At 38.4% G+C, this 14885-nt stretch overlaps 2 protein-coding genes across 4 annotated transcripts in view; one reads left to right on the forward strand and one right to left on the reverse strand.

Moving 5' to 3' along the window:
* The window catches only part of AP5Z1 (adaptor related protein complex 5 subunit zeta 1), a 30797-nt gene extending 16040 nt beyond the window's left edge, over positions 1-14757 (forward strand). For both annotated transcript variants that reach the window (XM_074207005.1, XM_074207006.1), the window contains exons 8-17: positions 447-484; positions 563-725; positions 2309-2487; positions 3142-3284; positions 6000-6140; positions 6811-6922; positions 7751-7848; positions 9341-9473; positions 9616-9830; positions 10375-14757. In XM_074207005.1, coding sequence (XP_074063106.1) covers positions 447-484; positions 563-725; positions 2309-2487; positions 3142-3284; positions 6000-6140; positions 6811-6922; positions 7751-7848; positions 9341-9473; positions 9616-9830; positions 10375-10690 — 1538 coding nt within the window. In that variant the 3' untranslated portion in view covers positions 10691-14757. The remainder of the gene's footprint in view (positions 1-446; positions 485-562; positions 726-2308; positions 2488-3141; positions 3285-5999; positions 6141-6810; positions 6923-7750; positions 7849-9340; positions 9474-9615; positions 9831-10374) is intronic.
* Positions 7258-14885, reverse strand: part of RADIL (Rap associating with DIL domain) — a 133835-nt gene continuing 126207 nt past the window's right edge. For both annotated transcript variants that reach the window (XM_074207004.1, XM_074207002.1), the window contains one exon: positions 7258-12978. In XM_074207004.1, the coding sequence (XP_074063105.1) occupies positions 12873-12978 (106 nt within the window). In that variant the 3' untranslated portion in view covers positions 7258-12872. The remainder of the gene's footprint in view (positions 12979-14885) is intronic.

A 14885-nucleotide genomic window follows, 5' to 3' on the forward strand; every position in this document is an offset into this window, starting at 1 on the left:
CGTGTTTGTTTCTTTTTAACAAGAAGACAGGGATAGGAGAGGAACTCTATTTATTGATGACAATCCATTGCAAAGTTTTTTTGTTTTTTTTTAAAGAAAATAAGTTACAAATTTCAAGGGGCAAAGAGAGTTCTTTTAATTGTGACAGAGTTTTGTTTCCTTTCTTTACTTGAGTCCTATTCCTGATTCTTTCTAGGAAATTATGTGAAGTGTAACACAAGAGTTGTCATTGTTCTCAGATTCCATAATATCCTATGTACATAATATCCTACATACATCTCAACTTTTAGATTCTAAAAGAGACTATAAAAATCTTAAGATGAGACTATAAAAATCATTTAATATGCTGAGAGCTGAGATCCTCCATTCATTGCACAACTAATGCTTTCATTTTCCATGAATGATTTGGAGGGACTAAATGAGCTTAATTTGTTCTTTTCTATCAGGAGCTCTGAAGAAATCAGACTTTGAATTGCAAAAAGCTGTAAGTATCCTTAAAGCTGAATGGGGTTTGGAAATCATGCTTGTTCTGCTCTGGTGAGGATACTCTATTCTTTTGCAGTGTCTAAGTGAAGCTGTGATTATATTGGATCTACTCTGTAGACAGGATTCCTCCTTCATCTACCGGACTCTCACTTGTCTAAAGATCTTACATGGCCGGCTTTGTGGAGACCTGGCTTATGTTCGAGCACTGTTGCCAGTTGCGCAGTTCTTCTTGAATCACAGTAAGATATTTAGCTTTTCTTCTTAACCTAATTTTGTACAATCTTTGCTCAGGGATGACATTTTAAAAATCTGTATTAAAAACTTTTTTATACAGAGCATTATGAATCCTTTCTGATCACATTGGTCAATCTTCATGTGAAAGCTTAGGATGTTGAGCTCTTTCTTACTTGCCAGCTCCATTTCTTTAAACAGTTTGACTTTTGATTACTTTAGCTGTTTCATTGAGAATGACTGAACAGATGATAGACAGAGGCCTTCAATCCCCAGAATGTGGCGTGTGTTCTTTATTCAGCATTTTCTATGTGCCAGGTGATGGAAGTACAAAGAAAAACTGAAGCAGTCCATATGATCAATAATGTATGTTCTATTTGGGGAGAGAATAAATCCCTATAAAGGTAAATACAAACTAGGTCCAGGGTAACTTTGAGAGAAGAGGGCATAAGCAGTAATTGGTAAGCAGATATGTGGGGAAGCAGGCCAGGAGAAGCTTCATGGAACAGGTGCTGAGGAGGAGAGTCTGGAAGGAGACCAGTGAGGGTGCATTTGGTCTATTGCATTTCAGGCATGGGAAATGGCTACTCCAAAGGTGTAGAGACAGGACATGGAATAGTAAGAAGGCTAGAGTGATTGGACATGGTGTCTCTGGTCTTTGGAGGCAAGTTCTATTTATAGCATTTTAGAACTAGAGCTAGAAGGACCATAGAGATCATCCAATCTCATTTCCTTATTTTACAGTGAGGAAACTGAGACCCAGAGAGAACCACTACCACTACTGACTCCTAGGTCAGAAGCCCCCTTTACTAAAGAACAGCTCTTACCTGCTGCATGTAGCAGATACATATATATTCCTATTGAAGTGCAGCTGTATTTGAAAATGGTTGTATTGCCAGAGTAAAGAATGATTTCCAGAATTTTCAGATACCTCAATTTCCTTACAAAACAAAACACATCTGTTTATTAAGTTTAAAAAGAAAAGTCATCTTTTCATGGTACATTGGTCCTTCCTAATTTCAGAAATATTACAGCAGTATGACTTTTTTTCTAGAACCTTTCATATATACACTCCTGTACTACTGTACTGGCCAGGCTTCTAAAAGCTAAGGCAGAGAGAGAGAGAGAGAGAGAGAGAGAGAGAGAGAGAGAGAGAGAGAGAGAGAGTGTCTGTGTGTGTGTGTGTGTGTGTGTGTGTAGGATTGTAAATAAGATGTTAGACCTGGAAGGGATCTTAGAACACTACTCAGCTCAACCACTCTTTTTTTTTTTTTTTTCTTTTTTAGTTTTTGCAAGGCAAATGGGGTTAAGTGGCTTGCCCAAGGCCACACAGCTAGGTAATTATTAAGTGTCTGAGACCGGATTTGAACCCAGGTATTCCTGATTCTAAGGCCGGTGCTTTATCCACTACGCCACCTAGCCGCCCTACAACCACTCTTTCTTAATACAGATGTATGAACTGAGTCCCAGAAAAGTAAAATGATTTTTCAAAGGGGGAAAGCTAATAAGCAGCCCAGAGAAGAAGCCCAAGTATGACCTGTCCAAAGTCAGTGGCTCCAGATTCACCACTTGGCATGATGTGTTCTCCCAGGTGAAGCTGCAGCAGTTAATTCAGAAGCAGTTTATCAGCATTTGTTTACCAACATCCCTTCAGAGTTATTCTACAATTCAGTTCTGGCCTTTGAGTTCATCCAGTTCTGCAGAGAAAACATCCATTTTTTAAATGGAAATGTCACCATCTTCAAATCAAGCTTCCCAAACCTCATCAAGGTATACCAATGTGTTCTAAGTCCCCTTCTCCTGAACCAGGGCCTTCAAAGAGCAGGAACCTTTTAGGCTGAAACCAGGTATGTAAGATGCACTATTATTCTTTTTTTAAATAACATTTTATTTTTCCAACTACATGCAAAGATAGTTTTCAGCAATAACTTTTTAAGATTTTGAGTTTCACATGTTCCTTCTTTCCCTCTTCTCCCTCTCTGTGACAGAAAGCATTCTACTGTAGGTTCTACATATATTAACTTTTTATAGGTAATGTCTAATGGCTATGGTTTTGAAGTGGGTAGGTATTCTGAATATATGTATGTCTATAAACTTAGGGACTGGTACCCTGCTTTGAATACTTATCCTGATTCCATATATAATTTAAGAGAGAATTCATTTTTACAAAATGATTTACAGTGTAATTTGGATGGAAAATTTCCTTAGTGCATTTGAAATATAAATTGTGTACATAACTCTTTGGAGCTTATTGCACAAAGAAAAGTACACCTAGATAACCTTTTTTATCCAAGTAGCTTATAGGTTTTTTCACCTTAGACTACTCAATCCAATCAGTCAGTTGGTACTCATTTAGTTCTAATTTTAACTAAAAATGCCCTTCATATACTAAAAATTTCAACTAGTCTTGTTCTTTTCTAATAGTTCCTGGCATGGAACAGTGCATCCCTGATTTCAGAATTTCTGGACATTCTTCCTGTTTTCATTGATGCCAGCACAGCCATTGAAATGCTCCATGTCCTCCTTGATATGCCATGTTTGACTGCTGCTCTAGATCTATATCTTAGGTGAGTCCTGATCATATCCTGTCAGGTGAAACCATTTTAACTTAAGCCACATTACAATAACTAAGAAAAGTGATCTTTTGAGCAACAACAAGACTTTTTGAATTGGACTTACCTTTCCTTGCTAGTGTTACCCCCAAAATCATACCTTATAAAACTTGGGCTTTGGGTTTCTTTGAGTGAGATTGGACCTTCCATTTTATTTATGCTAATCTGCAAGAATTACTGAAAGAAGTGATTGACCTTAGGGAGTAGCAGCCCTAACCACTTAAGCAGAATAAAGGATAAGAATTACCTCATGAAGAGGGAACAGATATGGTTTAGAGGAAATGTTAGTTTGACTGTCTGAAGGCAGTGTTCAGTAGCCCCTGTATTCAAGCTTCTTATTAAATTGATGTTGCTATTTTTGCTCTTAATTCAACAAGGTCCAGTATGTATTAAGGATATACTATGTGTTAGGCATTGTCCAACAGATACAAACAAAAATAAAGCAGTCTCTGATCTTAGGGTAGTAAGAGGTTGAGGGTCAGGATAGGCACATGAACCCAAATAGGCAAATTCAAAACATTTATTAAGCAGTTAATTGCACAGTAACCCATGGGATGAGGAGGGATAGAATACTAGCAGTTTCGGAGCATCAGGAGAAGCCCTGAGAAACATGGCACTTGAGTTTTGAAAAGAGCAGGGAATTCTAAATGGCATAGACGAGGAAGGAAATTTCTGAAGGCAAAGAATAAATGCTTTATGGCAGCAGGGGTGGTTAAGTGACTTGCCTAAGGTCACACAGCGAGGCAATTATTGTCTGAGGCTGGATTGGGACTCAAATCCTTCTGACTCCAGGGCCAGTGCTCTATCCACTGAACCACCTAGCTGACCCGCAATAAATGTTTTATGTAGAGAACAGCCAATAAGTTGGAATACAAATGGAAGATGCACAAGGGAAAGTGATATAAAATCCTCCTAAAAAGGTAGACTAGGGGAGCTGGGTGGCACAGTGGATAAAGCACAGACCCTGGATTCAGGAGGACCTGAGTTCAAATGCAGCCTCAGATACATAATTCTTAGCTGTGTGACCTTGGGCAAGGTACTTAACCCACTATTGCCTTGGAAAAACTAAAAAGTAATTTTAAAATTGAGAACATGGCATTTTATTGTAGAGGTAGTAGAGATTCTTGAGCAAGAGAGTGACCTGGTCAGATTTATGTGGAGGATGAATCAATGTAGTAAGAGGCTGGATGTAGGGACACCTGTTAGGAGGCTATTCTAATAGTTTCAGGGAATATGTATGTGACTGAGACCCGATCTTTAGTGGTTGTCTTGAAATGGAGAGAGAAGTGATAGAGTCAACAGGACTTGGCACCTGATTGCATAGGCAGCTAGATAGCAGACATGTCATAGCAGTGTGACCTTGGATAAGTCACTTCACCTCCCATTCTGTTTCCTCATCTGTAAAATGGGGATAATATTACCTCCTTTGCAGGATTGATATGAGAATCAAATGAGAGAACATGCCCTTTGCAAATCTTTAATTCCTATAGAAATGCTATATGATTAGATAATGCTTATGATGGTAGGACATAGTAGTTGAGGTGTTCATAGTAAGTAGTTGGTGATATAGAACTAGTACTCAGAAGAGAAAGAAAGGATTAGATACATAGATTTGAGAATCTTCTGTGTAGAGATGATATAAGAGGGACAAAAAAGTAACGTATGATGTAAGCCATGGGTACACTTTTGCAAAGAGGGTGGGACCCAGGTAAGATCATTCAACAGAGATAGAAGAAAGTAACTAGAATAGGTTGGTGAAGCCCAGAAAAAAATCTAGGAACCAATGAAAAGCTATTGGAGTTTACAAAACAGCAACCTAAATTGGAGAGATCCCTGATTTCGGAGTCAGATAATCTGGGCTCATATCTCACCTCTCCATACTTTCTTTGTGATTTTAGGCAAGTTATTTAGCCTCCCTGGTGTTTGATGTCCTCATCTTTAAATGAAGTGTAGTTCTATCAACCTGTCATCACTAGTAGCTATGAAGAGGCCTGGAGGCTTGCTTCCCTTGAGTGATAAGATCAGAAACCAGCTTACAGGGAGCTGAAAAGTGAAATTTGAATTAGTAGAGATCAGTGTAGAGGCAGCTGGGACCCCAGTGGATGGAATGCTGGACCCTAGACACTAGGGGTTCATGGCAGCACCTGCCTAGCAAGTGTATTGTGAGGATCAGGTGTCATTTGTAAAGTGCATGTATAAATGTATAAATGCAGAGATGATGTTAAGAGGGTATGAGGTGTAGATCTGGGGAGGGACTCCTCAGGAATCACTTCAATTTTCTTAGGAAAGTATGAGAGAATTGGGAAACAGTTGCCTCATATGACTTCTTCAGGGGGCTCAGAAGCTTGAGTAGGAATGGAGGTGGTAGATAGTGGGGGAATGGAAAGGGAAGAGCAATAATATAACTACAAATAGGCAAAGGATTGAAAGATAAAAGTCAATCTGGTTGTAACTATTTGTGTCAAGATTTTAAAAAGAGAGGAATATAAGGCCAGAGCAAGCAATGGGCAGGGTGTTGCAGTAATATTCTATGACTATAGAGTGAAATTTCCAAGGGAGTTCCTTTTAGGATGATTCTGGTAATGAGGTCCTAAAATTCTAGAAAGTGAAGAGCTCTTATGAGTTAAGAATTTATCCTTTTCTCTGGAATTTGGATGTTTTGGTTATTAGGTCATCATGTCCTACAGCTGAGAAACCTCTCTGGGATCCTACCCTAAAGCCCACTAGCTGCTTAGATGGTTTCCGAGATCCTCACTACCAGGCTCTCTTTCAGCACCTGCTGCGTACAAAAGCCAGGGGAATTATCAAAGGGTAAGACTGACTACCTGATTTATTTGCACTGGTGAGAAAGTTCTTAGGGATGGGAGTAGTGGCAAGGCCTTTCTCTCTTGCTGTCTCATAAATGCTAGGATAAACAAGGCTTAGAAAATCTTATCAGGGTTGCAGGACTAATAGCTAAGGAGAGATGCATTTATTTGTGGGATGTCAGGATAGGTGGTTTCTCTAGTGAACATTGCCTGAAATGTCTGTATATCCAAACTATGCTAACAAAAAAAAAATTTGATGATCCAAAAATATTTTCTCTCTGCTGATCCCTAAACCTACCTCTCATAGAAACAGCAGAATTAATTTGATTTCCTTCTTTGAGCAAAGATTATCTGAATAATCCACAAATTATACCATCAGCTCCTTTCTTTTGACCATATTTTTTTCTTTAGTTTTTGCAAAGGCAAATGGGGTTAAGTGGCTTGCCCAAGGCCACACAGCTAGGTAATTATTAAGTGTCTGAGACCAGATTTGCACTCAGGTACTCCTGATTCCAGGGCCGGTGCTCTATCCACTGAGCCACCTGGCCACCCCTTGACCATACTTTTTAAAAAAATAAAAGTTCATGACTGTGGGAAAGATGGTTTGAAAAGGAGCTGGTTTTTAATTATGACGCACCTGTTATTGCAGGTCTGATACTGATTATTACTCATAGGTTGACTCCACTCCATCAGCTCCTGAAGCCCATGGCCAGTTGTCCCCGAGTTGTGCAGTGTGCAGAGACCGTCCCCATTTTAATACAGCTTTTCTTTACAGTGGTGACTGAGGTAGGTCGTCTCTCACAGATGCTGTTTATGGCAGACATCAGCTTCCCTTCTTAGGTAATTAGGAGCCTCTGAAACTCCTGAGAAATCTGGATTTCTCATCCTGGCATCTAGGATTCTTCACAATACAATTTCAGTCTCCCTGGCTTCTCTGTGTTATAGTCTAACTATTTGGCTTCCCACACTTACTTTGCATTTTGCTCATGAGCTTCATTCACCTGAAATCTTTTTTGGTTAAATATTTAAAAAAAAAATATATATATATCTAAATTTTTTTTTTTACCTGAAAAATAACTGACATATTGATGACAGTTATTAAATAGATTTTTCAGGTCTCATCTTTTTTTTTTTTTGCTAGGCAGTGGAGTTAAGTGGCTTGCCCAAGGCCAAACAGTTAAGTAATTATTAAATGTCTGAGGCTGGATTTGAACTCAGGTACTCCAGCACCACCTAGCTGCCCCCAGGTCTCATCTTAAATGCTACTTCATTCATGAAGCCTTCCCTAATTACCCCAACTAGAAGAGATCTCTTTAACATTCATAGTCCATTGGGCCTCTCTTGAACACTTACATTCTGGTCTAAATTATAGTTACTTGTATAGTTTTCTTATTTCCTAATAAATCTTATTTGTTAGATTGTAATCTTTTGGGGAGGGCAGGAACTTTTCTTTGTGCTTAGCATATCCCAATTCCTTGTAGATGAATCAAGGATGAAGCAATATTAAATATGAATTGGCTTTTATAAGTTAGTAAAGGACAGAGACTGATACCTGGTACATATACATTTTGTACCATATTTAGTTGTTTGCAGATGTTCATTGTGATTTCTCAGTTTGCAGATGGAACATTGATAAACCAGCTGGTAGTGCTACTCTTGGAAAGAAGTGATTTGCTATTTGATGTTCCCCAGTTTAAAGCAGCTGTCCACAGGTAGGTCTCTCTCCTACTGTTCCTTTGTCTCCTTACCTTAAATTTCCTGCCTTCTGTTTCTTCAGGTTTCTTAGTCTTTTTACCCTTGTATAACTTGTTCCTTCAACAGATTTCAACTATCTCTCTTCAGCAATTCCTTGATTTTCTTTTTTTAGGTTTTTGTAAGGCAAATGGGGGGTTAAGTGGCTTGCCCAAGGCCACACAGCTAGGTAATTATTAAGTGTTTGAGAGCAGATTTGAACCCAGGTACTCCTGACTCCAGGGCTGGTGCTTTATTCACTGTGCCACCTAGCTGCCCTGATATTTCTTTATAGTTCTGATTTTACATAGTTTTTTATTAATGGGACATTCATTATTCCCATTTCCTAGGCAAGCAAGTTTTGAGTATTAAACCACCAATTCCTTCAACCTCCATCTTTATAGCCTATTTTTTTCCTAAGTGTTTCTTGGATTTATCTCTTTTTCAATCACCATTTAAGCAACCAAGAAATCTTCCTCTTCACACCCAGGCAGTAGTCTAACCCATTTCTCTTTCTTTACTTCCAGTTCTAGACTAAACTTTAACAAAGAATATTTTTCATTGTTATTTCCTCTTTGGCTTAATAAGTCTAAACTTTTTCAAACTGGCATTCAGGACCTCATCTAATTTTTTTCTCTGGCAAAACAAAAACAAAAAACTTGGTAACAGCTGGTTTTCCTGTCTTTTATTTTATTACCATGATAATTCTTTCTCTGCTTTATCCTGAGTCTAGTATCAGGACACCTATGTAGAAAGGCAAGTCTGTTAAATATTTTTTATAAAGCACAGCTCATTCATGTACTTAACAATATTTGGCTCTAGAACACTCAAGATGGATACCTCAAATCACAAAAGAAATTTCCATCATTGGAATCAAAATAAATGCAACTCTGGTTTTAATGAAAACAGCTCATTGCCTTCCTTTCACCTGTGGGTTGATGCCCAAGAGAAACAGGGTTGTCAAAACTTAAAAATGTTCAATATGTAACTGGGATAACTAAAGTTACAATTTGAAAATCCTCTAAGACAGACCCACCTAGTCTCTTAACTGGCTATTGGAGAATAAATGTGCAGGATATTCCAGAGGTCCTAAGAATCTAATTTATAATCATGGTTGGGATTTTGAATTATTACAGCCTTCCCAGAGTTTGAGTATCTCACTTCTTTCCCATTTTCTCCCTCCCAAAGCTACAAATCTTTTGTTCATTCTTGTTATTCATAGATAAATCTGGCTGGGACCGTATTATATTTTCTACTTAAACCTTTAAAAAATTCATCATATGAAACCTGATATATTTGCTTTAGTCATAGAGTGAGGCAGTAGAGAAGATAGTAGAGGAAAAAAACCACAGCTAGTTAATATTATGGGAAATTACATATTGATCCAGAACCTACTATTTTATAGGAGCATAATGTTAATAGCCCCAGTGAATGTCAGTTTGTTGATGATTGTAACCACCTCTTCCCTGGCAGAGTAATGAGCTCCCAACTTCTGGTCCTGTGTAAACTACATCCTTCTCTTGTAGTTGAACTATCTAAGGAATTACTGGAGTTCACAGGAACCATCAGCAATATCCACAGCAAAGAGAGCTTATTCACCAATGTGGTAAGGAACGTGCTTAGCTGTTGCAGCTCACCTTCGTCACTTTTTGCCAGACAGCATTCTGTGGCATTTTGTTTTGAGGGAATGCATGTGAACTGTCTGAGAATCAAGGTTCCTTATAATGGCTTTTTGTGTTTGATAACAGGTCTGGGCAGTTGGAGAATACCTATCTGTGCTCTATGACAGGCGATGCACAGTGGAGCTGATCAACAGATTCTTTGAAGCCCTGGAGGCCTTGTTGTTTGAAATTACCCAGTTTCGCCCCTCTGCTACACTTCCCAAGTGCTGTCCACGAGTAATCACAGTTCTGATGACCACATTGACCAAACTAGTCTCTCGGAGTCAAGATTTGATTCCTAGGTATATCATTAGGAAGTGGGAAAAAGAAAATGTTAAGTTTTTGTGGGAAAAAGTTTGTACAGTTATTACATTGCTAAAGTTAATTGTTCCTTTACTAAAATTATGTCTTTGTTATTGCTGTTTTTCCGATGACTTCTAGGATGCCATGAATAAGTTTGTTTCAGTTTCTGAGCAAAATCTACAGCCAGGTGCATCTCTTCAGATGAGAGCAAGAGTCTAACCCAGACTCCCTACTACTAGTTAAATCTTCACTGTACAATTTAATTTTTAATTTTTTTGTTTTTTTGGCAGGGCAACAGGGTTAAGTGACTTGCCCACAGTCCCAGAGATAGATAATGTATGAGACCAGATTTGAACTCTGGTCCTCCTGACTTCAGGACTGGAGCTGTATTCACTTGCACCACCTAGCTGCTTATTTCATTGTACAATCTAAGGCACAATCTTTCTTAGCCCAAGTTTTCCCTTCTATAATGGAAGGGTTGTATGATGACTTCTAAAGCCCCCTTCAGTTCTTCTAATTTTATGATTTTTTTTTTTATTTTAGGGTTTTCTTGTTCCTGTCCAAAGTGAGATCCTTTGCTGAGAATCCTACTATGACCTCTGTGTATAGTGAGGAAGACACAGAGACCATCCTGACCAGGGCCACTGAATTGATGAACTTACTGAAAATGCCAAGTGTGGCTCAGTTTGTTCTGACACCATCTGTTGAGGTGTCTAACCCACGTTATCACCTTGACACAAATACCTCCTTGCCTCTTGCCCTTAGAATGGTCAGCCAGGTAGTTGAGAAAGAAGCTGGCTTTCTGCCTGGGCAAGATACCAATAGATACCGGTGCACCCTGGGGGACTTGGAGTCCTAGACTTGTATTAATGGCAATGGAAAGACATAACAAAAATGCCAATGTAAGGAGGTTTACATTATGATTCTCTTCTCTTGAGCTAGAAGAGTTTTATTTATTTGCCCTTTCCTATTATGACTACACTATGAGTAGTGTTGTTTTAAATAGACCCCTAGAGCTGTGGTCTCACTTTTGAACTTGATGACTATTGAAATGATGCTGTACTCATACTGGGGTTGGAGATAGGATTTTCTTAGAATCAAGAACTGAATCTACCTATGTGACTAGGAAAAAACAGATTCCTTTGGGAAGACAACAGTAGTCCATTCAGTGGTGTATATATGGTGGTAGTCTTCGGTTGGCCAGAGTGTACTCATATTTGGTTTGAGCACATGAAATTGCAGTTTACATTGTTCCCCAAGTAAAATCATTTCTTTACAATTACTAGCATATTAAAGTAGGTGTTTTATTATAGCTATTTTTTCCACTTAAATCTTTAAATATAATACTCTGAAACAAATTTGCACCATTTAATATTGTTACTTGTCAGATAAATACATAAAGATGTACAGTATTAACAAGAATGAAGAAATAAGTTTCTTGCTGGTGGCAACATACAAGAATAGAATTTAACAAAATATTCTTCCCCCCTCCATTCCTCAACCTTTTTAATGGAATATTTGATTTCAATAAACAAATGTTATACTTTATTTTGGAGAGATTGAGATTGAACAACTAGTGTCAATGAAGCATCTGAATAAAAGAAAAGATAACAGGTTTCTACATTCGTTCCAACTGTGCACTGCCAAACAAGAGCCCCACATGTTATATTGTCGAAGAATAAGGATGCTGCCTGATTCATTATTACTAGGCTCAGCATGGATAAGCTTTGTAAAATACTCCCATGTTTATTTCTCTTGCCCAAAGGAACCATTCTCCATGGTTTTTAGTTTCATTCACACTCCAAACTGAGTTACTTTGTTATGGGTGGTCATTAGCCATGTGGAAACTAAACACATTGATTTTGACTGTTACCTTTGGCTAAATAAGTTCTGGAGAAGCAGAACACTGATGTCAGACCCTCAATAAAATATGAATAGATTCTTAAAAGGGGAATGTTTGGTGTCAGGTCAGACTGAATTTGGCACTACCCACTGTCTCAAAAAGGCACTTAGGGTAACACCTAAGGGACAGCCTAACAAGAAAAATGTACAGGGACAGGTTTCTGATACCAAATCATCTCACTTAAAGTATTCTAGATATGTTTAAGGGCTCATCATCTGGCTTGGTGAGAGAAGTTCTTGGTCATGCATCCAGCTTGTTTCCAGAGATAAAGGAAATCTGTTATAAACTCTTATCATAAAATAATCAGTTAATATTTAATCATAAACTATTTTTCTTTGTAAAAAATGAATGCTATGGGAAGTAGCTAGTCCTCACAGGTAATTTCAACTCATTATACATAACTGCTGTATATCTCATTAGACTGGTACCCTTTCTAGTAGTATACTTGCTATTTTTTTTTTTTTGCAAGGCAAATGGGGTTAAGTGGCTTGCCCAAGGCCACACAGCTAGGTAATTATTAAGTGTCTGAGATTGGATTTGAACCCAGGTACTTCTGACTCCAGGGCGGGTGCTTTATCCACTATGCCACCTAGCCGCCCCATATACTTGCTATTTCTTAAATCTTTGGCTGACAGAATGCCAATATGTAAAAATCAAGTATGTCTACCAGTCTGGCAAAGTTTAAAAACATGGAAAAGATTATCTAATAAACAATCCTGTTTAGTATTTTCACATGTATTAACTATGTGCAGAAAAAGAACCAAAATGTTGCCTACACAAAGTTCTGGTAACACGGTAGGTCACCGTAGTAAGGGACACCTAAAAACCCTACAATCCCTTCATTTTGTACTGGACCAGACATTTTGGAAGGAGGCAGAAAAAGCAATAGTTGTCACATCTGATGTCCCCACATACTGCAAGTCAGTAGTACCTATCCACTTTATAAACTCTGCTGTTCTTTATTCTATAATTTGTTATGCATGAAACACAGGCTGTAATACTGAGGAAACACTGCAGCATGAAAAGCAGATACAGAAGACTTATGACCTGAATTACCACCTTCTAGGAACATTATCAATCAGAGCCTGACAAAACCTTGATACAATCAGATATGTAAAGCAGTTCTGGAACAAAAGTCCTAGGAAGGAGAGGCGCTTGAGCTGATTTTCTTACTTATTTCTATGTCTGACTTGGCAACCAGAAACCGTAGCTTCTTTCCCCCAGATCGGATCAAGTCCACAGCACTGAAAGAGAACAGCAGAGTATCTATTAGGTTGTAATTGAGGCTATGTACAAAATGAATGGTGCACAAAGCAGCTTGGGAAAGTCAATTAAGGAGAGATCTTGGAAGTTTTTCCCACTAACAGCATATTTTTGACAAAACATACTTTCTGTATACATCTTATTCATCATTACCCTTAAAGGATTTCAGAAGTCCACACAATATTGGTTTGGTTTTTTTTTTTCCCCTTGATTTTTAAGCAGAGGGTTGTTTTTTCTCATTCCATTTTTTGCTTAATATGTGAGGAAAGACCTTTGGAAGATAGCAAAAGGTAAGAAATTGGCTGCTGTCCTAAGTCTTCCCTGAAATAGGATAGTTACTTTTATAAAATGTAAGGGAGTTTATAGTAAGTGCCAAAATGAATAAGAGTCAAGTTCTACATGAGCTAGATCTTTAAAAAAAGGACAGTTTTGATAAGCAGAGGAAATACCCATCACAAAAGAGCAGTGCAAACTTTAGCAGAAGAACAGTAGAGTTTGGCTGCTAGAACAGCAGTTACTTCGGTAATGTGCTACTACTCTGCATTTGAGTTTATAAAGGATCTCAAAATCATCTGGTCCAACCATACCTGAATAGGAATCTCCCCTTTATATCCACCAAAATAATGTTCTGAAACATGAGATGACCTTCAGTGATGAAGCTTACCACTAACCAAAGCAACCAGGCTACAGTTTTGAACAATGTTTGTTCCCTTGCTTTAAACTGAAATCTACCTCTTCCCCAGACTTCTCCTGGTGATCCTGCTTCTGTCCCAAGGAAAATAAAGCAAACTTCATCTTTTCCAGATATAAAGAAAAATGTCCCACTGCCTTTAAATCTTCCAACTAAACAGCTCCAGTTTCCTCAAACAATTCTAGTGTGGTCTACTTTCCAATCCATCATCCTCTTCTGCATGGGTTCAAGCTTATTGATATTGAGACTAACCAAACACTTCCAGATATGGTCTGATGAGGAGAAAGTATCACCTACTTTTACTAGGTGCTAATGCCACACCTTAAACAGCTTAGCATTGGATTAGCTGTTTGAATGTTCTTGTTGACTCAACTAGTGTAGCTCTCTCTTCTAACAGACTTTCCAATTACGTATTTATGCAGTTGATTTTTTAGGTCATTGTTGTATCTCAAATTTTCTTTAGTTGATTTGGCTCAGTCTAACCTCCCAAAGAAACTCATTTGCAAAGAACTCCTTTCTCAGATCATTCACATTTTTCTGTTCCAAACTTGAAGAGGCTGATCCTTCATACCAATTTGAATAGCAGTTCCTTCATCCTATTGTATTCACTATTTCTATTTTCAAGTTATCTGCAAGTTTAATAAGCAATCAGCCATCTATTCATATTTAATCATGGACAAAAATGGTGAACTCTTCCATATATTTGTGACAGGTGTTCCAGACCTAAGCCCTTGCCTACTTAGAATATGTGCTCATGGTAGATCAGTAATTTCTGAAATGCTGCTTTTAAAATAGGAAAAAAAAAGTTGAAAATATTCCCTTAAATTCCTCTATCAGGACTTCCGGCCAAGATGGCGGAGAGAAGACAGGCACAGTTCTAAAGTCTCCTGATCTCTTCTCCATCTATCACATGAAACAAACCTCTTAAAAGAAATCCAACCTACAAAACCAAGAAAGAAAAGCCAGGAGAAAGAACATCTACCTCAGGATTTATCTCCAGCAGCAGCTTTGGCTGAATTTGGGTGGGTGAGTCTGAGCTCAGAGGGAGGATCAACCCCGGATCAACCAGATTAACAGCTGAATTGAAACCAAGAGTCCGAGAGCTGGACCTACTGGATCAGCAGTGGGGCTGGAAGATGGGCTTGGGTCGGGGGGGGGGGGAGGTGCTGGTGTTGGTGCTGTCCCCCTGGAGCTTGG

This window comes from Macrotis lagotis, chromosome X, assembly GCF_037893015.1.
Source record: "Macrotis lagotis isolate mMagLag1 chromosome X, bilby.v1.9.chrom.fasta, whole genome shotgun sequence".
NCBI lineage: Eukaryota > Metazoa > Chordata > Mammalia > Peramelemorphia > Peramelidae > Macrotis > Macrotis lagotis.